Below are 26387 nucleotides of genomic sequence, written 5' to 3'. Positions count from 1 at the left end.
CTGGGAAAATATGTGCTGACCTCTGTATTAGAGCCTAATATAGGAAGTAGTCTGCAATCAGATTGAAGACAGCAGCAGCAAGCACCTGAATCAAATTAATTTAACGTGCCACTTCTTGAACAACACTAGACCCATCACCAAGCATCGACGTGTAGAGGAACACGTTGGGCCAATGGAATATATTCACAAGGACAGCCAGATAATCACGACAATAGTCATTAAGGAGGAATGGACGTCTGTATTGTGAGGCCTGGACTCGCACAAACTCAAGATAGTGTCAGTCACATTAAAACCAAAGAGTCTGTGCCTGCGTCCCAAATGGCATCCTATTCCCTATATAGTGCACTACTTTTGACCAGGGTCTCTATAGTGCACTACTTTTGACCAGAGCCTCTATAGGGCACTACTTTTGACCAGAGCCTCTATAGGGCACTACTTTTGACCAGAGCCTCTATAGTGCACTACTTTTGACCAGGGCCCATAGGGTGCCATTTGGGATGCAGGCCTGGCCCATCTTGTCAAGCCATGATTAGTGCATATTATGGGATGAAAGCGTTGACGTGTGAATACTGTTAATGTGTGAAGTGAAAAGCAGGTCTGTTCACCGCTGCACAGCCTGCGGCCTCATACTCCCATTTTCAAACACACCTGTATGCACGCATTCACACACACTTATCTGTATGCGGGAAGAAGAAGCTTTGGTAAATTAATATTCAGCCCAGCAGCTTTGGAAGTACAGTGCAGTACGTTGCCAAGGTGTTTCGCATCACACAACAGTATCCTGATTTAAATGTATATATAATCAAAATAAATGAATCACAGACGATCTGACTTACTCTACGAGCATCATGATCACTTGGCCAAGTCACTGTGAAGAATCCTGAAGAAGTCTCCTCTTAAGTCTATCTATGCAAATGCTGCTTTAAAAAAGTATGATTGAAAATGAACAAATAAATAGATGAAAAACAGAAAGAAAGGGAAGTAGCTAATGTTACAATAGAGTTCCAGCTAAATGTGATGTGACCTATTGATGTGAGGGTCTGTAAGTGCTGCAGACTGGCCACAAAGAAGTCTCTCTCTAATACAGTACACACACTCATTCTCCCTCTCTCTGTTTCTGCACAGACACACACACACACACACACACATGCACTCTTTCTCTCTCCCTACACACACACACACAATCTCTTTTCCACACAGGCCTCCCTGCCTCCCTCTGTGTGCTCACAGCTGTGGATCTTGTACTGGGTTCACCTAAGGTAAAGATATGGTATATTACGTAATGGCTTATAGATTTTTCCACCCCTGGAGGGCAGCCAAAACCCTCCTCCTCTCTCCAGAGGAGTGAGAGCAGTGAGTTGAGAGTAGAGGAGAGCAGAGAGTTAGAGAACACTTTGTTCTACTGAGACTGACTGACTGTACTGTCCAGGCCTAGCCCAGCTAGTACACTTCTACTACAGTGGTGTACAGAATCAAAGGGCGTATTTCAGTACGAAAAGTACTGGACTGACTGACAGAGAGAGAGAGAGAGAATGGGGAGGGACAGAGAGAGAGAGATTGAGAGAGAGAGAGGGGGGGGGGGACAGAGAGAGAAAGAGATGGGACAGTAAAAGAGGGACAGAGAGAGAAAGAGAGGGGACAGACAGAGAAAGAGAGGGGACAGAGAGAGAAAGAGATGGGACAGTAAGACAGGGACAGAGAGAGAAAGATAGGGGACAGAGAGAGAAAGAGAGGGGACAGACAGAGAAAGAGAGGGGACAGACAGAGAAAGAGAGGGGACAGAGAGAGAAAGAGAGGGGACAGTAAGACAGGGACAGAGAGAGAAAGAGAGGGGACAGACAGAGAAAGAGAGGGGACAGACAGAGAAAGAGAGGGGACAGAGAGAGAAAGAGAGGGGACAGACAGAGAAAGAGAGGGGACAGAGAGAGAGAGGGGACAGTAAGACAGGGACAGAGAGAGAAAGAGAGGGGACAGAGAGAGAAAGAGAGGGGACAGAGAGAGAAAGAGATGGGACAGTAAAAGAGGGACAGAGAGAGAAAGAGAGGGGACAGACAGAGAAAGAGAGGGGACAGACAGAGAAAGAGATGGGACAGTAAAAGAGGGACAGAGAGAGAAAGAGAGGGGACAGACAGAGAAAGAGATGGGACAGTAAGACAGGGACAGAGAGAGAAAGAGAGGGGACAGACAGAGAAAGAGATGGGACAGTAAGACAGGGACAGAGAGAGAAAGAGAGGGGACAGACAGAGAAAGAGAGGGAGAGAAAAAGAGTGAGAGAGCTGCTCTATATTGATGTGACTGTCTAACATGCCTACAGCATTAGACGCTCCTGTCAACACCTCCCCATGCAAACGCTCCTCACTTGTCCCTGTGGTACAAACACACTAAAATAAATGACCTTCAGTGTGTGTTGGGTCATGCCAATGTAGTGAAGCACTGGTACTCTAGACCTATGGTATCCTATGAGCCATGATCACCTGGCAAAGGGTACTGTATTACACATACACTAACCTATATCTAGCTGTATGGTTGACGAATGCTTGTTCCAACCACAGGACTAAATAGAACACTAATCATACACATGTATCTCTATATCTCTATGGTCCCATCTTACGTGGATCAAACCAATCAGGCTGTTCTACCTGCTTCATTATTACTTCTTTACCTAGGAGCTAACCAATCAGGCTGTTCTACCTGCTTCATTATTACTTCTTTACCTAGCAGCTAACCAGTCAGGCTGTTCTACCTGCTTCATTATTACTTCTTTACCTAGCAGCTAACCAGTCAGGCTGTTCTACCTGCTTCATTATTACTTCTTTACCTAGCAGCTAACCAATCAGGCTGTTCTACCTGCTTCATTATTACTTCTTTACCTAGCAGCTAACCAGTCAGGCTGTTCTACCTGCTTCATTATTACTTCTTTACCTAGCAGCTAACCAATCAGGCTGTTCTACCTGCTTCATATGCTGTGTTATTAGTTCTTTACCTAGCAGCTAACCAATCAGGCTGTTCTACCTGCTTCATATGCTGTGTTATTACTTCTTTACCTAGCAGCTAACCAATCAGGCTGTTCTACCTGCTTCATATGCTGTGTTATTACTTCTTTACCTAGCAGCTAACCAATCAGGCTGTTCTACCTGCTTCATATGCTGTGTTATTACTTCTTTACCTAGCAGCTAACCAATCAGGCTGTTCTACCTGCTTCATATGCTGTGTTATTACTTCTTTACCTAGCAGCTAACCAATCAGGCTGTTCTACCTGCTTCATATGCTGTGTTATTACTTCTTTACCGAGCAGCTAACCAATCAGGCTGTTCTACCTGCTTCATATGCTATGTTATTACTTCTTTACCGAGCAGCTAACCAATCAGGCTGTTCTACCTGCTTCATATGCTGTGTTATTACTTCTTTACCGAGCAGCTAACCAATCAGGCTGTTCTACCTGCTTCATATGCTTCATTATTACTTATTTACCTAGCAGCTAACCAATCAGGCTGTTCTACCTGCTTCATATGCTGTGTTATTACTTCTTTACCGAGCAGCTAACCAATCAGGCTGTTCTACCTGCTTCATATGCTATGTTATTACTTCTTTACCGAGCAGCTAACCAATCAGATTATTATCCGGCACTACGGCTTCCCTGCAACTCTTCACATCAACTGTCTGCACTGTTCCTGGTATATATTTCTAACATATCTGACAGTGAAGCTTCTGTGTGCAAATTCTCTTCAGTTTACTAATACGTGATGCAGTGAGCCTAGTGGTTAGAGAGCTGGGACAGTAAACGAAAGGTCACTGGTTCGAATCACCGAGCCGACCAGGTGAGAAATCTGACCAGGTACCCTTGAGCAAGGCACTTAACCCTAATTTCTCCTGTTAATCGCTCTGGATAAGAGTGTTTTCTAAAAGACAAAAATGTCAATTGTATCGAAACACCTGACGCAAACATTGTATCAAGCACCTGATGAAGACGGTGATAGTAAGTAGAAAATCATTTGAGACGGAGGATTTAGTCAAGCCCTTTAATGGGATGGAGCATCTCCGAACTGAGACATGGTTTTCACGGCTGACTGCCTGGTTTCAATCATGTCAGAACGATCCACGTTACAGTTTCTTGGCTCCCTTCTACTGAGAAGAGCCTGACATCTATTTGTTTAATAAAACCCTTGTATTTTTTCTTCTATACTAAACGTCTCCCACCAGATTTAGCAAGGGCATCTTCCCCATATAATACGTAGCTATATAATATAGAAATGCATTCATAGAATTGCTTACCAGCCAGGGGCATTTCTCAGACATAGAATACATACAGAACACACTATACATGGACTCAATAGAACTGCTGTTGCAGAAATGAAGGGAGAGGATCTATACATCTAATTGGTAATGGATGCTTGGACATATAGTGTCTAGTCACTCTAATTCTACATGTAAAATACATATAGAATATAAAAACGCATTCAATAGATCTGCTTTGTCATTAATCAATGCCTATATATTGATCTAGAGGCTCTAATTAGATATTTCTGTACTGTGTATGTGTGAGTGGTCTGTGTATGTGTGAGTGGTCTGTATATGTGTGAGTGGTCTGTGTATGTGTGAGTGGTCTGTGTATCTGTGAGTGGTCTGTGTATCTGTGAGTGGTCTGTGTATGTGTGAGTGGTCTGTGTATGTGTGAGTGGTCTGTGTATGTGTGAGTGGTCTGTGTATGGATGCATGATGTGTCAAATCCTCTTTGGAGAAAAACCCCACAAAGTAACTAAGAGCTTTCATTTCACGGTTAACCGCCTTGTCCAGAGTTGAGGATCCTTCCCAAACGTTGCTCTCTCTTCAACAGGGGCGAGTCGACGAGGAGAAGAAAGTGGAGGGAGGAAGAAGAAAAAGAAAATGGAGCCTCTTCTCATCCCTCACTCCTCTCATCCCTCACACCTCTCATCCCTCACTCTTCTCATCCCTCACTCTTCTCATCCCTCACTTCTCTCATCCCTCACTCTTCTCATCCCTCACTCTTCTCATCCCTCACTCCTCTCATCCTTCACGTCTTTCGTTACGTCTTTCCGTTATCATGTCTTCTGAAAGTTGTCTCCAACTTGGCAGAATCACAGACTTTGGTAGCGTCCCAAATGGCAACCTTTTCCCTGTAGGCCTGGTCAAAAGTAGAGCACTGTTTAGGGAATAGGGTGGCATTTGGGACACAGCCTCTCCCTCCTTACCTTATGTATGTTCCTGGTTGGTAGTTGGCAAACGCAGGCTGGTCTGTCTGTAGACTGTGTTGGCTCAGACTCAGAGGCTGCCTCACAAATGGCACCCTATTCCCTAAATAGTGCACCTCTTTTGACCAGGGTCCATAGTGCATAATGTAGAGAATAGGGAACCATTTTGGACATAGCCAGAGTCTGTGGCCTTCATCTATCTACACCATTTCATTATTGGTATGTGTGTACATTTGGTTCTGATGTCTGATAGAATTTAATACCCTACAGAGGGAACTCATGAGTGAATTGAATGATTAGGTTGTTCAGAGCTCGACAACACACTTCATCTCGAATCTTTAAACTAAGCAAATAGGTGCCTTATAATGACCACATCTCACATTGAATATAAAATGTGTTTTCCCATGGTGAGATTGGCTTGGCTGAGGAGAGGAGGGTACGGCTGTTTGTCATCTATTCTTCTCTCTATCGTATCGACACACACACACACATTGTACCATACTGAACTGATTATAGTTAACTTCTTCCCTCCACCACAATCCTCACTATGTATATCTGGAACGTGTGTGTGTGTGTGTGTGTGTGTGTGTGTGTGTGTGTGTGTGTGTGTGTGTGTGTGTGTGTGTGTGTGTGTGTGTGTGTGTGTGTGTGTGTGTGTGTGTGTGTGTTCCACAGCAGTATATCGCAGACCGCCACCAGACCGCTGTAGGGGCTGCCTGCTACCACTGGCCACGGCTCAGCCAAAATCTAATCCATGCTGGGGGGTTGGGGTGTGATACACACACAGAAACACACACACACAATCTCTCTCTCTCTCTCTCTCTCTCTCTCTCTCTCTCTCTCTCTCTCTCTCTCTCTCTCTCTCACTCTCTCACTCTCTCACTCTCTCACTCTAGCACTCTCTGTCTCTCTCTCTCTCACACACAAACACACTCTCTCTCACACACACACACTCTCTCTCTCACACACACACACACACTCACTCTTGCACGCTCACTCACACACACACACACACACACACACACACACACACACACACACACACACACACACACACACACACACACACACACACACACACACACACACACACACACACACACACACACACAGGGGACAGTCAGCAACCTATTATCCTGTGCTGCATGGTGATTGTGGAGCGGCAGCGGTAAAGTGTGGTAAATCCATTTTCCATGGGCGGTCAGGAAGACTGCACAGATAAACAGATGAACAGAGGATGGATTTAACTCGTCTTCCTCAAAGGCAGGAGGAGAGGAGATGCACCCGGCTTGGCCACCCCCGCCACCCGGCCCCCGGCCCGGGATGAGAGATATAGTACAAGGTATCCTACAGGACTTCAGCTAGCTGGGTCTTAATTTGCTTGCATCATTAGGTTACCAGTGGTAGACAGGGAGTATTCTGTTTAAATGTGGCAATGTATATATGCATGTACATTCTTTCTCATTATGCATACAGTATAGTAAATGAATATACATGTATTATTACATGGATGCGTACAAGCGTGCAGTAAATGTACACATTTACAAGCACTGCAGTATATATAACAGACATAGTCCTATACACATAGAACATATGTACTAGCACAGGGCCCACCAGGCAGAGCTGACCCCAGGCAGAAGCTGACCCCGGGCAGAAGCTGACCCCGGGCAGAAGCTGACCCCAGGCAGAAGCTGACCCCAGGCAGAGCTGACCCCGGGCAGAGCTGACCCCGGGCAGAAGCTGACCCCGGGCAGAAGCTGACCTCAGGCAGAGCTGACCCCAGGCAGAAGCTGACCCCGGGCAGAAGCTGACCTCAGGCAGAGCTGACCCCGGGCAGAAGCTGACCCCGGGCAGAAGCTGACCCCAGGCAGAGCTGACCCCGGGCAGAAGCTGACCCCAGGCAGAGCTGACCTCAGGCAGAGCTGACCCCGGGCAGAGCTGACCCCAGGCAGAAGCTGACCTCAGGCAGAGCTGACCCCAGGCAAAACTGACCCCAGGCAGAGCTGACCCCGGGCAGAAGCTGACCTCAGGCAGAGCTGACCTCAGGCAGAGCTGACCCCAGGCAGAGCTGACCCCAGGCAGAGCTGACCACAGGCAGAGCTGACCCCAGGCAGAGCTGACCCCAGGCAGAGCGGGAGATGGGTGTCACCCTGCCAGGCAGCGCCGGGGCATTCTACCCATCCATCACCCCAAACCCTATGCCTATTCTCAGCTCCACCATCATAGAAATACAACGACTAGAATGTGCATCTCCATTCAAGTTAATGTTCCCTGATAGGTGGAGGGGCCTCGGGTCCCATTCTAATAATTATATTTCTATGTCAGCTCCTGTACCGGTGTCGGTGGGGTGAAAAGTGACACCACGGCAGGAACGATGTTACCAGCTTGGTAGGCTATGTTACCGGATCAAGGGAGGCCACCTCGGCTTACACCAACACCACCGTACACTCCAGTCACCATCCGGTGCTGGTGTAACCAAAACCCACCGCTGACGCATGAGGTCCCTGGAGGACAAACTGGGTGAGAATAACTCACACTACTGACAGACTTACCGCCTGACATCAGGACTAGGGCCTATCTATCTTTACCTGACGACTCAAACTGAATTCTTCCACTGCTCTATGTTAGCTACATACTTCAGTCTGAGACTGCCATCATTGAAGTCCTTTGTGGTGACGTCAAAATGAGGAGTGTTGGACAAAACAAAGTCTTCAGCAATTGGATCATTTCTAACCAATCAGAGTATCAAAGCCAGTGATGAATTTTCTAAAAGCTGCTTTACCCACATGTATTTCTGGTGCTGGCCCAACCCATCGGTTTCTGGGACCAATCAGAATGGTTAGAATGTGTTCGCGGTCTAGGGGAGGTACTCAGATCCAGACTCATTGCGGAGAATAAACTAACGTCCATGGGTGTGGCGTATTATTTGGCCGGAGCAAGGCGTTTGGGTAGCCAGGCAATATCTATCTAACATGGCAAGCTGTAATTTAAAAGTGAAGGCAAATTAATCTATTTGCAATAGTTGAAAAATGAGCCATGTAACAAACATTTTATTTTGTGATTTCTCAACTGTTTCATATTGATAAATTGCATAATAAATAAGGACATCTTCATCAACTACTGAATCATTCATTGAGATGAATCAATAGTTTGGTGCTTCCAGTAGTGAAGTGATGAAGGAAGGGGTTAATCTACAAGTACTGACTGGGCTGGCTCCAGGCAGACGTGACATTGCCGCTTTAAAACTTTTTAAAAATGTCTCTCCACCCCATGGCAAAATGTGTACAATTGCAGGATATCTCGCTTAGGGCCCCCAAAAGGCTAGAGCTGGCCCTGCACATTTATCCCTGTGCGCTGACCTGCCCAAATCTCGTGGTAGCGCTTCCCAAACACACTAATATGGACACACATACTGCGGTGTCCTTGCTTTCCCTTCACACGCAATCAAACTGCAACTACAATACTGTTTGAGAGATAATTATGACATCATCTCTATCACCAAACGTACATTACCTAATGCTCACAGCTATGTTTGGCCTAAACTCATTTCTTTCTTTCATGTCAACCATAACGCGGGCATTCATTGCCACACACGGCTCAGTGCGTTTTAAGTAAGCCTACGCATTTGATCTTGAAATCAATTCTAAAACAAGTGGGTAATACACTAACCATAAAATATATAAATAAAAAATAAAAACATTAAATCGACCAACAACTAAACGCATATCCAGCAAGAGTTAAGTATTTTGTTATCAAGAGCAGCAGAAAACGTCATGGGTTGGCACTGTGCGTAAAAGGCAGACTGCGGAAGCCTCGTGAAAACTCAAGCAAATCCAGACTCGACGCAGTCTAGCCTGCACTAGACATCAAATTTTCTGGGAAACTTGAGTGGAGACTGAAGCAATAATTGATATCCAAACACATTACATAAAAACTTTATGTAAATGGTTCCCTCCTCTACCTACAAAAAGCATAAAACACTGCCATATTCCTCCTCAAAAACCCTCCCAGCGCCACTTTGCAAATGTACTGATTTGGCTATCCATACTTCGCGTCCATTACTCGTCATGCCCAAGGTCCCTCACCTAAGCATGTGCATTCCAACAAAGCTTTTATCCTCATTAATAATGTATCACTGATTGTTTACATTTGTTACCACATGTCCCCACTGCTGATTGTTTCATTATTAACAACATGGTTAAATCGAAGAAAATGTAAAGACAATCTCCAGACAAAATGGTTGATTCCGGAGGAACGCGAGGATAATTCCCGCGGGTGGTATGATAAGCACTCTCTCTCTCTCACGCGCACCCTGCCACCCACCGTAAAACCAAGGTTAATTGGCCCTCTGCAAACTCTGCTCAACGCTTGGGAACTTTTTAGTCAAAAGATCATATCGCACGAATTTGCACAACTTGCAAACATATAATATTGGAACAGGCAAGACAAATATATCATGTATTTCCTTTCATATTCTCACTGCCAAATAATCTGCATAATGTCTTGAGGCCAAGCAACTTTGACTGCCTTTTTATAATGCAAATACTGAATATCCTACTAGACTTAAATTAAATCAGATCATTATAACGCTGACAAATCAATTACTGGTGAAAAATCTATCAGTCGCGAGGAAAACAAATCAGCTCACAGAAGCTTAACAAGATCAATATGTATTGCGCATATGGGCAGCATGTACGCGCATATTGGCAGCATGCACGCGCTCGCCGCGCTGCTCGGCTCATGTCGGCGGATCTGTAGCCAATTAATTTTAATTAATGGAAAGAAAGAGAAACATGGTGCGCGCGAAGCTCAACCCCATATGCACTTGGCTTAGAAATATATCTAAACTAAATATGAAGTTTTTGAAAGAAGTGCCCTGAATAAATGTATAGGCAAATAAAACATAAACAAATTTAATAATGCCAAGTCTGAACTCTTACAAGCTAAATTACATTGACCCCAGCTGACCCATACGACAATATCTATCTTTAAATAAATAATTAATGTTGTTTATGATTTTGTATAAGAAATACGTTTCTTTAAGACCGACATTTCTTTCACAGTGGAAGCTGTGATTTGACTGTGTCTACTACAAAGAGCTGACAGAGAGGGCCTATATTTCTCTCCAGCCAAACATGCGGTTACTGTTCCTTAGGCCTAATTCTAAAACTGAACACTTGTTACAGAAAGTGAATAGAAATTACAGCGACAACAACACATCCAATTGTATGGTTAAAGTAGGCTATTAAGTCCAATTAAAATAACGAAGGGCATTCATTAATTCATGGGACTTCGAAAAACACTTAAAACACTTGCAAAGCTGAGAAGGCCGCGTCTGGAATCTGGACTTTTATGCGTGTAAGCACTTGCGTGTTGGTAAAATAATATTCATTGCGTGAATTATCCTATTAAAATTAAGTCAGAGATGCAATTAAAAAATGTACAATTCAACCTCAACCACAAGTATGGCATATAGGCTATACTGAGAAAAGAGCTAAGGCTCCGTGACCTATAGGCCCACTGCACGGCTATATAGGCTATAGTTAGGCATACAATACTAGTGGTAAAAGACTAAACAAAATAGAATATCAAGACGCACACTGAAAAAAATACAAATAAATCAACGTTATAATAGTCATGCATGTTTAGAAGAGGTCGCCCTACAGTTTGCTGCCTATGGGACCACCAGACAAAGGAAAAGAGTGAAACGAGTGCTGAGATTGTGACATTTAAGGCAATATTCAAATCTAAGTGTATAATAGGCCTACTGTCTGTCTGTAAGCTACTTCCGTCGAGCTTCAAGGGGCAAACAAGTTCGGTCCTGCCGGTCCTGCCCTGCACTTCTCAGTTGAAGGTGAAATTCGCACCGCTCCGTGCGCGCTCAAACGTTTTTCTCAGACGGCTACAGTGAAGTCCAAATATACACATCCAAATTCTTAATCAAAGTTTGCATGTTTTTTTAAGTAAATTAATAAAATAATATTTGTTCTGTTGTTATTTCATATGCATATAAGCAGCCTAGGCCTGTTGTCATGAGGCTACGAAACTGATTCCAGTAAAACGGGACAGTAAATTGCACTGTGACCTAATTTTAAGATTTTCATCTGAAATAAATCAAACAGTTACTCAGATTAGTAATTTTCCATTTAGATAAATAGGCCTTCATATAATGCAATGACTTGTCAGCAACAAAACTGTTTCAAATGCACAAACACATTAGCCAAGCATATGATCCAAAATCGCTTCCTTGTGTGCCATATTTTTTATTTCTAATATACTACATGTTGTATCAGTATATAATTGTTAAATGTAGCCTACAATACTTTATTCTCCAACCACTGTCAGCACATATCTGAATTCCAAACCAACGGAGGGAAAGGCCTCAATGTTAGGCCTATATTAATAAATACCACCTTAAATTTACGCACAACGGCATTGCCATTTAATGTCTTGCCTTTGCCGTCCACAATAACCCCAAAAGGAACATCAAAACCAACCTCCCTCATGTAGGCCTATGTATTCACCCGTATTCTGACGTAAAGGTTTCTCGTTAAACAAGCAAATATCAACTAAAACAAAACAAGCAACCTTTACAAATGTACTCATCTGGCCTATACAGTCAGATGTCAAAGGCCTATAAAGTCCTCATAGTTAAATGGCATATTTCTCCCTTCATTGTCTAGGCCTGTGAGGTTGCTTCAGTTGTGTGTCACATTAAAGAAAACTGCAGGCCGATAACATTCCCCATACTCGATTACATTCAAGGAATCTACAAGTATACGTGCTACAATTGTGACCTCAACACAATCCAATATTGAGGGAAAACGGGCATGCATTTCCGCCGTCCTCCGAAATAATACACCTTTCCTTCTATCCTTATCAACCTAAAAACTACATTTATCGATTGGAAATGTAAAACTATATTTCAACTAACTCTATACGGGCATTTTCATGTGACAACAGAACAGAAGCCTAAAGCTGAGAGCCCGGCTACAGCTGTCGTGTGGGTTGAATGACAAGCACAGTGACAGTCGCTCAAACACCTCCATAGCCACCACAACTATCGCAACAAAGTTAGAAAGATCGTTCATTTCCATGGAAAAGCACTCCACAACTAATACATTCAACGCTGGTTCTTTTTACTTAGTTGATATGGTTGTGTAATTGTTGTGTTTTTAAATAGCTATAGGACAGCATAACAGGCGACCAATGTAGACATAGCGCGAGCCCCATTCCCTCCTGAGCTCTTCTCTCCCCTCCTTTTGATATAAAATAGATTCAGGAGAAGCGCCATTTTCTCTTCTAACCATGTGTAATGAAACGCACAAGAAAGCCTGTTGGAGAGATGCCATCAAAGGGGAAGAGGGACAGAGAGCGGAGAGAAGCCGAACACACCATCTGAAACGAGCGGATAGCGAAAAGGTCCCTAAAACCAAATTATTGACAAGCGGCACGGTACATGGACAACGACAACATTAAAAACCAACAACATCCGGAGAGCTAAAGTGAAGGCAGGATACCAAAGAAAATTAGAGTTTTTACCTGTGTCAAGCAGTAAGGGGAGTACATGGTTATTTTAGAGTTCATAAAGTGGAATCTTATTCAAGTTGGGTAGAAGTTGGAAGTCCGCTGCATGTGGTACTGCATTGCAAAACGCTCCGCTGTGCCCCTCGCGCTCACTCTATGCCGTACCACTAACCCCGCCTCGAGAGCTGAAAGTGAAAGCCTACACAAACTTTGGGGGAAAGTTTGTGAACTCTTTCTGACACACACTCCCCCCTTCTCTCTCCCTCCATGTCCCTATCAAATATTCAGATGTAAATCGTCACGCTTTATAAAGATGTGATCATGTTGGAGTTGGATAGAGAAAAAATAAAACTTAAAACATCAACCAACATTGACCGCAATTATAACGTTGAAACAGCTACTAACCCTGATCGTGCCAACTGCCAAGTCCTTACTTGCCATCATGTTTTAAAGTTGTCAATTGGTATTTCACTGGCTGTTAAAGACAGGTTGGTCAAATTACAGGGTCCCTCACTCATCATAGTCATGCACATTACCCCTTATTAGTGCATTTGTGTGTGTGTGTGTGTGTGTGTGTGTGTGTGTGTGTGTGTGTGTGTGTGTGTGTGTGTGTGTGTGTGTGTGTGTGTGTGACAGGCATTTGAACATCTTTCTCACACACATAGTAATATAAAGTGTAGCCCACTCGAACAATAGGGTATAGATAGCACCACTCCAATCAAACAGGGGTGGCCAGCACTTACAAACCGCCCATCTCACAACTACCAGAGCCACTCAACATTACGTAAGCCTACCATTTTTTATTCTGGTAGTGGGTATATGTATGTACAGATGTAAGATCTTAATTCGACCTATATTGTCACAATACAAAATTATCAGGAACAAAAGAGTGATCAAATTAAGATCCTACATCTGTAAGTCACTTTGTATAAAAGCATCAGTGAAATATTCTATTACTGTATATATGTATAAGGGGACCTAACTACAGAACACCAAACCTCTTTAACCCCAGCCTTCTGTTATAGTCATCTACAGGCTAATAGAAAGACTGTTTAAGAGTCAGCCACAATTGGACTTGTGTTGTCTGAAGAGAACATAGTTCTGTTTTTAATCAATGACTGGCTGGGTGGCTGACTGACTGACTGGCTGGCTTATCCTTAAACACCCTGGTCCATGTTCAGCTGGTTGATCATCTCGGGTCAACCTCACGTTCTGTATGTATAGCTGCAGGGAGAGCATATGATGCACACACACACCCTGTCAATTACACTGCTTCTCCTGCATCCCGCCAATTCACCCTTGAGGTGAGATAGGAGAATGTGTTCAATTTGTGTGTGTGTGTGTGTGTGTGTGTGTGTGTGTGTGTGTGTGTGTGTGTGCGTGCGTGCGTGCGTGCGTGCGTGCGTGCGTGCGTGTGTGGTTTTGGAGGGTTTGAAGTCACCCCGGAGCACGAGCGCCAAGTTGAGTTTTTGGGAGCCGTTGAAGCCCAGTAGATTTACGAGACCTCAGCCTCATGCAGCACTGTGCATTAGGAATTCTATGCAGCCCCTACAGAGAACATGCACATATGCACGCACGCATTCATACACACACACACCTACACATACTATGCTACACCACACTGTGGCCAATTAAAGAGAGCAGAAGAGACAGAAATAAAGATTGAGAGAATCAGAGAGAGAAAAAGTGAGGGGAAATCAGAAAGAGGGGGATCCAATTCCAAATCCCCCTCTCCTCACCACACCCTGCGGCACAGGTCCAACAACTCCTAGTCTTTGTGCTCTGGCTCTCTCCCTCTCTCTCTCTCTGTCTCTCTCTCTCGCTCTCTCTTGCTCTCCATCTCTCCCTCTCCATCTCTCTCCCTGGCTCCCTATTCCTCTCTCGCTATGTCTCTCTCTCTCTCGCTCTCTCTTGCTCTCCATCTCTCCCTCTCCATCTCTCTCCCTGGCTCCCTATTCCTCTCTCTCTCTGGCTCTCACTCTTTCCCTCTCTCCTTGGCTGTCTCAATCCCTCTCTCTGGCGGTGACCCAAATGACACCCTATTCCCTATATAGTGCACTACTTTAGACCAGGGCCCATAGCGTTCTGGACAAAAGTAGTTCACTGTGTAGGGGATAGGTTGCCATTTGGGACGCAAGCCATCTCTGTATTCATCACAGGTTGTTGTCTTAACAGACCCTCTCACCACAACCACTAACAACCCAGGAGTTCTAGAGCCCCAAAACGAAGGGAATTCTGAATTCGGATTCCATTCTCCCCACAATGCAAACTCCCACACACACACACAGACATAAACACACAAACTCCCATGCATCAAACAACCCGTTTTCACCGTTAGTAAGTTACCTCAAACTCCCAAACCCACAGGCTAAATATGCCATTAAAAAGCACATGGGAAAACCATATGTCATCTAACGATATTTAGGGCCTCGCGGTTGGTGTGTGTGTGTGTGTGTGTTAGGGCCTCGCAGTTGGTGTGTGTGTGTGTGTGTGTTAGGGCCTCGCAGTTGGTGTGTGTGTGTGTTAGGGCCTCGCAGTTGGTGTGTGTGTGTGTTAGGGCCTCGCAGTTGGTGTGTGTGTGTGTTAGGGCCTCGCGGTTGGTGTGTGTGTGTGTTAGGGCCTTGCCGTTTCTTCTTTCTACACACTGAAGGAGTACGGCAGTATGCATACTTGCTGTTTACCATCGCCTGTGGCGTGGCTATTACATACTGGAAAGTGATGTAGCATATTGATTAAATCATTAGCACGCTCAATGTGCCAGACAGGTGGCTGGAGTCAGAGACCTTCAGAAAGAAAAGCAGAGGGGATGTAGCGAGGACCAAAACAGTAATGTTTCTGTTACTGTGCAGAGACATTACACATGTAGACATGTAGAATAGTCCCAGGTATGTACATGTGAATATACAAGGCTCAGACTGTCAAAGTAAAGAAGTAACAGAAGGGAAAACAGTGTACAGTACTGTGAATAGTAAGTAGGATATGTGTATAAATGAAATATGAATTTGTGCATTATATATTTTGAATGCTGAACATGTTGTGGACGTTTTCACTCCATGATGCAATGGCCATATCATGGAATGACCTGACATATTTTGATATATTTATATTTTGATAAATATTCATTAATATTTTGATAAATATATATATTCTGGGCCCTGGTAAAGAAAAAACTATAGTGGCAGTTGTAGTGAAGGTAACAGGTAGTAGGGAGATATAGTGTGTGTGTGTGTGTGTGTGTGTGTGTGTGTGTGTGTGTGTGTGTGTGTGTGTGTGTGTGTGTGTGTGTGTGTGTGTGTGTGTGTGTGTGTGTGTGTGTGTGTGTGTGTACGTACCCTGTAGGAATCAGACACGAGGAAACACTCGGGCATCCCGGGGCCTCTGGAAGGGTCTTCATTCACCAGGTACGTGTCAGTGGCCTGAAACGCAATAATTCATTCATTCATTGTTGATTGGATTTATATACATAACACAACATAACATAACAACACACACATCACATTTGAAGGCCTAAATTGCAGTGGTGTGCTAGTGAATGACATTACAAGTAGTTTAAGCCTTATCGTTAAGCAGTCTGAATAATTCTGGGAAAAGCAGCTCCTGTTCCAGGATTTGGTACTATAGAGAACGCCTTTCTGTTTTACTACTGAAACATTCTGTTCCTCACATATTTCTTTTTTCCCATTTTGATTATAGATTAACAAATGAACATACAGAACACAAGAAACAATTAAAGAACAACCACAGTGTAACAGTCCTGACCTATTTATGTTAGTTTTTATGTGTTTATGGTCAGGGCATGTGTTTTGGGTGGGCAGTCTATGTTACCTGTTTCTATGTTGGTTTCGGTTTGCCTGGTATGGCTCTTGATTAGAGGCAGGTGGTTTGCATTTTCCTCTAATCAAGAGTCATATTTAGGTAGGGCATTATCACTGTGTGTTTGTGGGTGATTGTCTCCTGTGATGTTTCGTGTTGTTCGATATATATTCACAAACGGGACTGTTTGGCTGTTCGTATGTTTCGATGTCCGTTCCTGTTCGTGAGTTTACGTTTGTCTATGTAAGTTTATGTTCAGGTTGCGTCGACGTCGTTTTCTTATTTTGTAGTTTGTTAAAGTGTTTGTTTTCGTGTCATCAGTTTTCGTTATAAATAAAAATGGCTTATTTCCCTGACTCCGCATTTTGGTCCGAAGATCCTTCTCTCCTCACCTCATCTGAGGATGAGGAGAGCGACAGCTAAACAGTCCCGTTTGTGAATATATATCGAACAACACGAAACATCACAGGAGACAATCACCCACAAACACACAGTGATAATGCCCTACCTAAATATGACTCTTGATTAGAGGAAAATGCAAACCACCTGCCTCTAATCAAGAGCCATACCAGGCAAACCGAAACCAACATAGAAACAGGTAACATAGACTGCCCACCCAAAACACATGCCCTGACCATAAACACATAAAAACTAACATAAATAGGTCAGGACTGTTACACACAGAAGGATTATGAACAGGCAGTTCATTACTCTATTGTCCACCTTGCTCACCATGAGGTTGGCACCGATCAGAGCTTTGATTACATTTTAATATGATCCCCTACAACAGGGTTCCCAAACTCCGTCCTGCAATTTGTTTACATTTGAATGTTACCCCATAGACCCCCAAGACAAGACTAGAGATTGTTGCTTTCTTCAAAAGAAAAGAAAACTACACCTGTATTCATTTCCAATTCCCACACGGAACTGACAGTTTGCATGCGAATAACTCAAGTCAAGTTTCAATACATCCTGTCTACATCTTGGATGGAGGCTGATATATCTTCTGTCTGGGAAGTGTACTAACTAGTCTGTATTCAGAGGGGACGTGTACTAACTAGTCTGTATTCAGAGGGGACATGTACTAACTAGTCTGTATTCAGAGGGGAAGTGTACTAACTAGTCTGTATTCAGAGGGGACATGTACTAACTAGTCTGTATTCAGAGGGGACGTGCACAAACTAGTCTGTATTCAGAGGGGACGTGCACAAACTAGTCTGTATTCAGAGGGGACGTGCACAAACTAGTCTGTATTCAGAGGGGAAGTGTACTAACTATTCTGTATTCAGAGGGGAAGTGTACTAACTAGTCTGTATTCAGAGGGGAAGTGTACTAACTATTCTGTATTCAGAGGGGAAGTGTACTAACTATTCTGTATTCAGAGGGGAAGTGTACTAACTATTCTGTATTCAGAGGGGAAGTGTACTAACTATTCTGTATTCAGAGGGGAAGTGTACTAACTATTCTGTATTCAGAGGGGAAGTGTACTAACTATTCTGTATTCAGAGGGGAAGTGTACTAACTAGTCTGTATTCAGAGGGGAAGTGTACTAACTATTCTGTATTCAGAGGGGAAGTGTACTAACTATTCTGTATTCAGAGGGGAAGTGTACTAACTAGTCTGTATTCAGAGGGGAAGTGTACTAACTATTCTGTATTCAGAGGGGAAGTGTACTAACTATTCTGTATTCAGAGGGGAAGTGTACTAACTATTCTGTATTCAGAGAAGCTTAATTTGTATTCTAAAGGAAGGGAAGGCTCTGGCAAGGGCCTGTTGCGTGTGTGTGTGTGTGTGTTGTGTCTGTGCTCCAGTATGTGTGTGTGAGATACAGCTCCATTTCCTTCCAGTTCTGCTGTGGTTGATTGGATCAGGCTAACCCACTCCACTCCACTTAGTTAAGCTGGAGCCCAAATCCCACAGCCAGGTAGCTAGCCGCACAGTTCTGTGAAATCCTATTTCAATTTCACAACTTTCCCGGATAGACCAGGAGAAAGAAACACACACATTGTTGCCAACCTGGCCGCCACCCCCACCCCCCCTTCCTTGTATATATCCACAGAAAAAGCCTACCTGGTAGACTGAGATTATATTTATATAATATAAGCACACGAGTGCAAACATAATCACTAACACATATATGCATTTGTACATGCCCTCTGACACCACACACACACACACACACACACACACACACACACACACACACACACACACACACACACACACACACACACACACACACACACACACACACACACACACACACACACACACACACACACACACACACACACACACACACACACACACACACACACACACGTGCGCACCACTTGCAGTGCCGACACAAAGCCCATAATAAGAGCCAGACGTTGGCAGACCACACAACCCTGAGTTGTGGTGAAAACAAAGGCTATTCATATCCCTCCACTCGGAATGAACGCTCTCTCTCCTTCTCTCGCGTTTCCCTCTCTCCATTCCTCTCTCTATCCCAGTCTCTCTCTCTCCTTCTCTCGCCTTTCCCTCTCTCCATTCCTCTCTCTATCCCAGTCTCTCTCTCTCCTTCTCTCGCCTTTCCCTCTCTCCATTCCTCTCTCTATCCCAGTCTCTCTCTCTCCTTCTCTCGCCTTTCCCTCTCTCCATTCCTCTCTCTATCCCAGTCTCTCTCTCTCCTTCTTGCTAGGTGGCAGGTAGCCTACCAGTTGGGCCAGTAAACGAAAGGTTGCTGGTTCCAATCCCCGAGCCAACTAGGTAAAAAAATAGTTCTATGTGCCCTTGAGCAAGGCACTTAACCCTAATTGTGCCTGTAAGTTCCTCTGCATAAGACCGTCTACTAACATGTAAATATTCTCTTTCCCTCTCTATCTCCTACTTACATTTTTTGGAGGTATAATCTGTGCCCACAATGTTTTTTTTTATTTCTTGCGGCTTGTGTGATTTCTAATCATCTTTATTAGCACATAAACTTATTTTTATGGTGAGGCCCTCGTTTTTAATGTGGGCACACTGTTCTCATTGTTGTGAGAGAGGGGAGAGAGAGAGGGGGAGAGAGAGGGAGTGAGAGCGGAGAACACTGAGCTGGGATAAGAAGGAGAGGGAGAAGGAGGGAGAGGCTGATAACTGATAACACACTGCATGATGGGAAAGGGATGCTGCCACCCAGTCCAGTGCCAGGACACGTGTTAGATAGCAGGTCTTATTGGCCTGTGCTCCTCATGGACCTTAGCCACGGCACCTGTGTGTGTGTGTGTGTTTGTGTGTGTCTGTGTGTGTGTGTGTGTGTGTGTGTGTGTCTGGGGGTCTGACTGTCTGAGCTGAAGCCCACTGTTAACACTGTAACCGGCCCCTAATGCATCACCAGGTGCACAGGCCCTCTGTGATTGGACGTCCCGGGCAGAGACAGTGTCAGTTGTTCTGATTGGCTAAGCCCGGACCCAAAATGCTACGTGTTGGCACTGGGCACATGGGCTGGTCCAATTGGCTGCTGGCTCGTTTACTGCTGTGTGTGTGTTTGCATGTGTGTGTATGTGTGTGTATGTGTGTGAGGATGGTACCAGGCCTGGTGAAAGATTGTATTCTGCAGTTGGATGGAGAAAGCCCAGTTACAGAATAAGGATATTGAAGGATGGCTGAATGATCGCAACAGGAAAACCTTTCTCGTCCTTCTATTTGGGGAACACGTGTAAACCTCGTCATTACACAGTAGAATAAAGGTGAAGCAATACCATGCTCTCCACCTGTTAAGGGAGGGACAACACAGACCCCACAATATACTGTCTCCCTTTGTACTGAACCAACCCCCCTTTGGTTCTGTCCCAAATGTATCTCCTCTTATCAATGTTCATCCCTGAGCAATGTATGAATGATATATTGTACTGTATATACAGAACATATGCTTGGTCCATATGGCCAGCCCTGAGCGGAAATATCTCAAAGCACAGGCTAATTAACATTTTAGAGGGAAGAGACCAAGGCGTTGGAAACGGAGGCCTCATCCCAAATGGAACCCTACACCCTTTAAGGTGCACTACTTCTGACCAGGACCCCTATGGACCCCGGTCACATGTAGTGCACTATAAAGTGAACAGGGTGCCACTTGGGACGCAAACAGAGTCTCTGACCTGTTTGGAAGTGGATCACCAACACCAACCCAATGCAAATGTGTTAATTGAGACTTTTTTTTTAACCATCTGATATCAAAGACGTGAGATGGATATAGGATGGATGCTTTTGTGGGAAGATCCATTTGGTTAAATAAATCGCCATCCGGCTTGGTATAACTGACAAAAGAGAGATTCTTTGTGGGGATGTATTGTGGACCATATGGTCCAACTGGAGGTGAGATCTCCAAAAACCTGTACTGGAACACACTAATAACCACAATCACACACACCAATCACACACACACAATCTCTCTCTCACACACAATCTCTCTCACACGCACACACACTCTCTCTCTCACACACACACACACACTCTCACACACACACACTCTCTCTCTCACACACACACCTCCATTGAGCCTTGGGATTGATCCTCAGATAGTTCAGTTTAAAAGTGAATTATTGGAACCGTATCAGTAATTACACAAATGGCCACACACACACACACACACGTGCCCATGCACACACAGCCACAAACCGACACATCCTCTTCCATGTTCACACACACATGCTGCCCAGCACAGTACACACCACACCTGATAGTTCATGCTGCTCTCCCAAACCAGTTATTCTGGCTGCAGAACAATCATCACAACTATCCAACCGTTGTCAGTTTCTCTCTTTTACAATCAGTAATTATTATCAGAATTATTGTTTTTATTTATTATTATGAATTTGGTGGCCGGGATATGCCGATGCCAAATAAACACACACAGAGCCATACGCGCGCACACGCACGCACGCACGCACGCACACACACACACACACACACTCACACACACACAAACACATACACAGACACCGATAAACCAAGGAAGCCAACCTGCATGAGATGGCAAGCACATCAAAGGCTGGGCCGAAACCGGTCTGTTCCAGTGTGTGTGTGGGGGGGGGGGGGGGGTGTATGAAAGGCATGTGAATCCCTGCCAGAGCCACCTCAGGGAGAAAACGTTGAAAAAATTGGATTTTTCACACCGCTATCTCAGGGGGGTGAGGAGGAAGGCAGGGAGGAGGAGGGAGTAAGGGAGGAAGAGGGAGGAGGAAGAGGAGGGAAAAGGAGGGAGGAAGGGAGGAGGTGGGAGTAAGGGAGGAGAGGGAGGAAGGGAGGAGGAGGGAGGAAGCCAGGAGGGAGGAAGGGAGGGAGGGAGGAAGGGAGGAGGAGGGAGGAGGAGGAGGGAGAAAGGGAGGAGGAGGGAGGAAGGCAGGAGTGAGGAAGGGAGGAGGTGGGAGTAAGGGAGGAGGAGGGATGAAGGGAGGAGGAGGGAGGAAGGGAGGAGGAGGGAGGGATGAGGACAAAAGAAAAAGAGAAAGAGGAGGGAGGAGGGGGTGAGTATTGGTTGCGTGTGTGTGTGTGTGTGTGTGTGTGTGTGTGTGTGTGTGTGTGTGTGTGTGTGTGTGTGTGTGTGTGTGTGTGTGTGTGTGTGTGTGTGTGTGTGTGTGGTTCTGGAATGGATATGGGGCCTGTGCTAATTATTTCAGTTCACTTTTAGGGGGTTTAACATTAGTTTAATGGGTTCAGATGTTGAAGCCAAGACAGAGTGGTGCTGAATGTTGTTTTCTGCTTAATAGCATAGCAGGTTTACACAACAGTAAACTGTGGTTAGAGCAATATGTAGTACACCCATTCTGTAGGTGTGTAGAAACTCCTTTAGAAAATATCTGAATTCACTTTAGTTTCAATTCATTATGTGTGTGTGTGTGTGTGTGTGTGTGTGTTAACACATTTACTATACTTGTGAGTACCAGAAGTCCTCAAAAGAATAGTAAACCACCGACACTTCTGAGAAGTGACGACATTTTGCCAGTCGTCACTTGTAGAAAAAAATGTGGGTTAGGATTAGGGTTTGAGTAAGAATTAGGGTTAGGAGTTAAGGTTAGGTTTAGGGGATAAGGTTAACGTTTTGAATGGGAATCAATTGTTGGTCCACACAAGTATAGTAAGACATAGCTGTGTGTGTGTGTGTGTGTGTGTGTGTGTGTGTGTGTGTGTGTGTGTGTGTGTGTGTGTGTGTGTGTGTGTGTGTGTGTGTGTGTGTGTGTGTGTGTGTGTGTGTGTGTGTGTGTGTGTGTGTGTGTGTGTGTGTGTGTGTGTGTGTGTGTGTGTGTGTGTGTGTGTGTGTGAGTGCATGCGTGCGTGCGTGCGTGCGTGTGCATACGCGGATGTGTGTTGTGTGGCCACGACAAGTACCGTTACCCATAACCAGTGTGAGTGGTGTGGGTGACTGACAGTATGTGGGTGGCTGAATGAATAAAGCATTGACAATGGAGCCCAGACCCAGGCCAGCAATTACCCTGACTAACTGACTGACAGACATAGGGTAGAAAATCCCTCACATCCTAAGAGTTCAAGGCAGACAGGACAGGGTGAACAAGTTCATACAGAACTGCATGGCAGCAGGACAGACTTACTGTACACCACCACGCCCCAGAGACGCACTATAAACCTGGCATGGTGACAAATATTAGACAAGACAGGTAGCTAGGTGTAGGGTGAAGTTCCCCCGGCCTAGACGCTGATCTTAGATCAGTTTAGCGTCTCCACCACTAATGGTTAAGGTTAGGATTGGGGGGAAAGCTGATCCTAGATTTGTCCTAGGGGAAACGTCACCACGGAACAAATAGCTAACTTCTAGCACAGGGCTGTATTGTATCAATAAAGATGCATTGTATTTATACTAGGTCTGTATCGAGTACCACACTATGAGTCATAGTAGCCATAAAACGTGGCAACATTTCTTTAAATGGGTCTTGTGCAAGTTTTAAATTGACACAATAACTATTAGCAAAGGTGTCACCTAGAGATGATGTGCAGGAGCTTGCAGGGATTGGTAGTTTTCCTTGATGTCGACTTTGATGCTAATTAGCATTTTCTAATCTGAGAGTAAATAGAGACGAATATATTGATAAAAGTCACCTTGTCCGAGAGAGATTTACATTGTTATCAAAATGTCACGCCAGGGCAAGTCTACACAAAATACAGCCCTTATTTTAAGTGTTTATAAAGTCTCTTATGGGAAAAATTATGGTGTAAAAAGGATTGGAACCATTTCCCTGTTTAATGGGTATTATGACACCTCTAATGTGGGGCTCTATAGTATCAATAAAGATATATTGTATCTATACCAGGGCTGTATTGTATCAATACAGATATATTGTATTTATACCAGGGCTGTATTGTAGCAATAAAGATATATTGTATTTATACCAGGCTGTATTGTAGCAATAAAGATATATTGTATTTATACCAGGCTGTATTGTATCAATACAGATATATTGTATCTATACCAGGGCTATATTGTATCAATAAAGATATATTGTATCTATACCAGGGCTCTATTGTATCAGTAAATATATATTGTATTTATACCAGGACTGTATTGTATCAGTAAATATATATTGTATTTATACCAGGACTGTATTATATCAATAAAGATATATTGTATTTATACCAGGGCTGTATTGTATCAATAAAGATATATTGTATTTCTACCAGGGCTGTATTGTAGCAATAAAGATATATTGTATTTATACCAGGCTGTATTGTATCAATACAGATATATTGTATTTATACCAGGCTGTATTGTATCAATAAATATATATTGTATTTATACCAGGCTGTATTGTATCAATAAAGATATATTGTATTTATACCAGGCTGTTTTGTATCAATAAAGATATATTTTAGCTGTGTTTCATCCCAGGAAGCTGTTCCTTTCTTTCTGTCCTTGTTCCCTTCACATGTCTCCAACTTCAGCCCAGCACAGGTGTGTAAGTGGGCTGGAACAAAACCCTGCATAACATTTTACATTTTACATTTTAGTCATTTAGCAGACGCTCTTATCCAGAGCGACTTACAGTAGAGTGCATACATTTTATTACATTTTACATACTGAGACAAGGATATTCCTACCGGCCAAACCCTCCCTAACCCGGACGACGCTATGCCAATTGTGCGTCGCCCCACGGACCTCCCAGTTGCGGCCGGCTGCGACAGAGCCTGGGCGCGAACCCAAAGACTCTGGTGGCACAGCTAGCACTGCGATGCAGTGCCCTAGACCACTGCGCCACCCGGGAGGCCATAACCCACCCAATATACTATATCTCCAGCACCATGTAGTGAGGGAGATCCCTATAGGCCAACACTATATATTTAGTTGCACAGTAGTGAGGGAGATCCTATAGGTCAACACTATATATTTAGTTACACAGTAGTGAGGGAGATCCTATAGGTCAAGACTATACACCTAGTTACACAATAGTGAGGGAGATCCCTATAGGCCAACACTATACACCTAGTTACACAGTAGTGAGGGAGATCCCTATAGGCCAACACTATATATTTAGTTACACAGTAGTGAGGGAGATCCCTATAGGCCAACACTATACAGCTAATAACACAGTAGTGAGGGAGATCCCTATAGGCCAACACTATACACCTAGTTACACAGTAGTGAGGGAGATCCCTATAGGCCAACACTATATATTTAGTTACACAGTAGTGAGGGAGATCCCTATAGGCCAACACTATACACCTAGTTACACAGTAGTGAGGGAGATCCCTATAGGCCAACACTCTACACCTAGTTACACAGTAGTGAGGGAGATCCCTATAGGCCAACACTATATATTTAGTTACACAGTAGTGAGGGAGATCCCTATAGGCCAACACTATACACCTAGTTACACAGTAGTGAGGGAGGTCCCTATAGGCCAACACTATACACCTAGTTACACAGTAGTGAGGGAGATCCCTATAGGCCAACACTATATATCTAGTTACACAGTAGTGAGGGAGATCCCTATAGGCCAACACTATACACCTAGTTACACAGTAGTGAGGGAGATCCTATAGGTCAACACTATATATTTAGTTACACAGTAGTGAGGGAGATCCCTATAGGCCAACACTATACACCTAGTTACACAGTAGTGAGGGAGATCCCTATAGGCCAACACTATATATTTAGTTACACAGTAGTGAGGGAGATCCCTATAGGCAAACACTATACACCTAGTTACACAGTAGTGAGGGAGATCCCTATAGGCCAACACTATACACCTAGTTACACAGTAGTGAGGGAGATCCCTATAGGCCAACACTATATATTTAGTTACACAGTAGTGAGGGAGATCCCTATAGGCCAACACTATATATTTAGTTACACAGTAGTGAGGGAGATCCCTATAGGCCAACACTATATATTTAGTTACACAGTAGTGAGGGAGATCCCTATAGGCCAACACTATACACCTAGTTACACAGTAGTGAGGGAGATCCCTATAGGCCAACACTATATATTTAGTTACACAGTAGTGAGGGAGATCCCTATAGGCCAACACTATATATTTAGTTACACAGTAGTGAGGGAGATCCCTATAGGCCAACACTATATATTTAGTTACACAGTAGTGAGGGAGATCCCTATAGGCCAACACTATATATTTAGTTACACAGTAGTGAGGGAGATCCCTATAGGCCAACACTATATATTTAGTTACACAGTAGAAGGGTGGTATTAATGTATGTAACACATTAACTCTGTCCCTACAGGTCTGTCTTTACCAAGATACTCTTACTAGTGAAACCACACTCTCTAACAACGTGAAACCATACTGTGGTAACTTACTAGTGAAACCACACTCTTTAACAACGTGAAACCACACTGTGGTAACT

The 26387-nt window shown here is 44.1% G+C and overlaps 1 protein-coding gene across 2 annotated transcripts in view; it reads right to left on the bottom strand.

Moving 5' to 3' along the window:
* The window catches only part of LOC129835754 (nuclear factor 1-like), a 50491-nt gene that overhangs the window by 19728 nt on the left and 4376 nt on the right, over window positions 1-26387 (bottom strand). Inside the window, exon 2 of one of the 2 annotated variants that reach the window (XM_055901528.1) lies at window positions 16070-16153. In XM_055901528.1, coding sequence (XP_055757503.1) covers window positions 16070-16153 — 84 coding nt within the window. Of the gene's footprint in view, window positions 1-12752; window positions 12991-16069; window positions 16154-26387 lie in introns of those variants that run through there. The other variant, XM_055901536.1, reaches the window with a different exon arrangement.

The sequence above is a fragment of the Salvelinus fontinalis genome, chromosome 3, assembly GCF_029448725.1.
Source record: "Salvelinus fontinalis isolate EN_2023a chromosome 3, ASM2944872v1, whole genome shotgun sequence".
NCBI classification, from domain to species: Eukaryota; Metazoa; Chordata; class Actinopteri; order Salmoniformes; family Salmonidae; genus Salvelinus; species Salvelinus fontinalis.
This window is presented reverse-complemented; position numbering and strand designations above follow the sequence as displayed.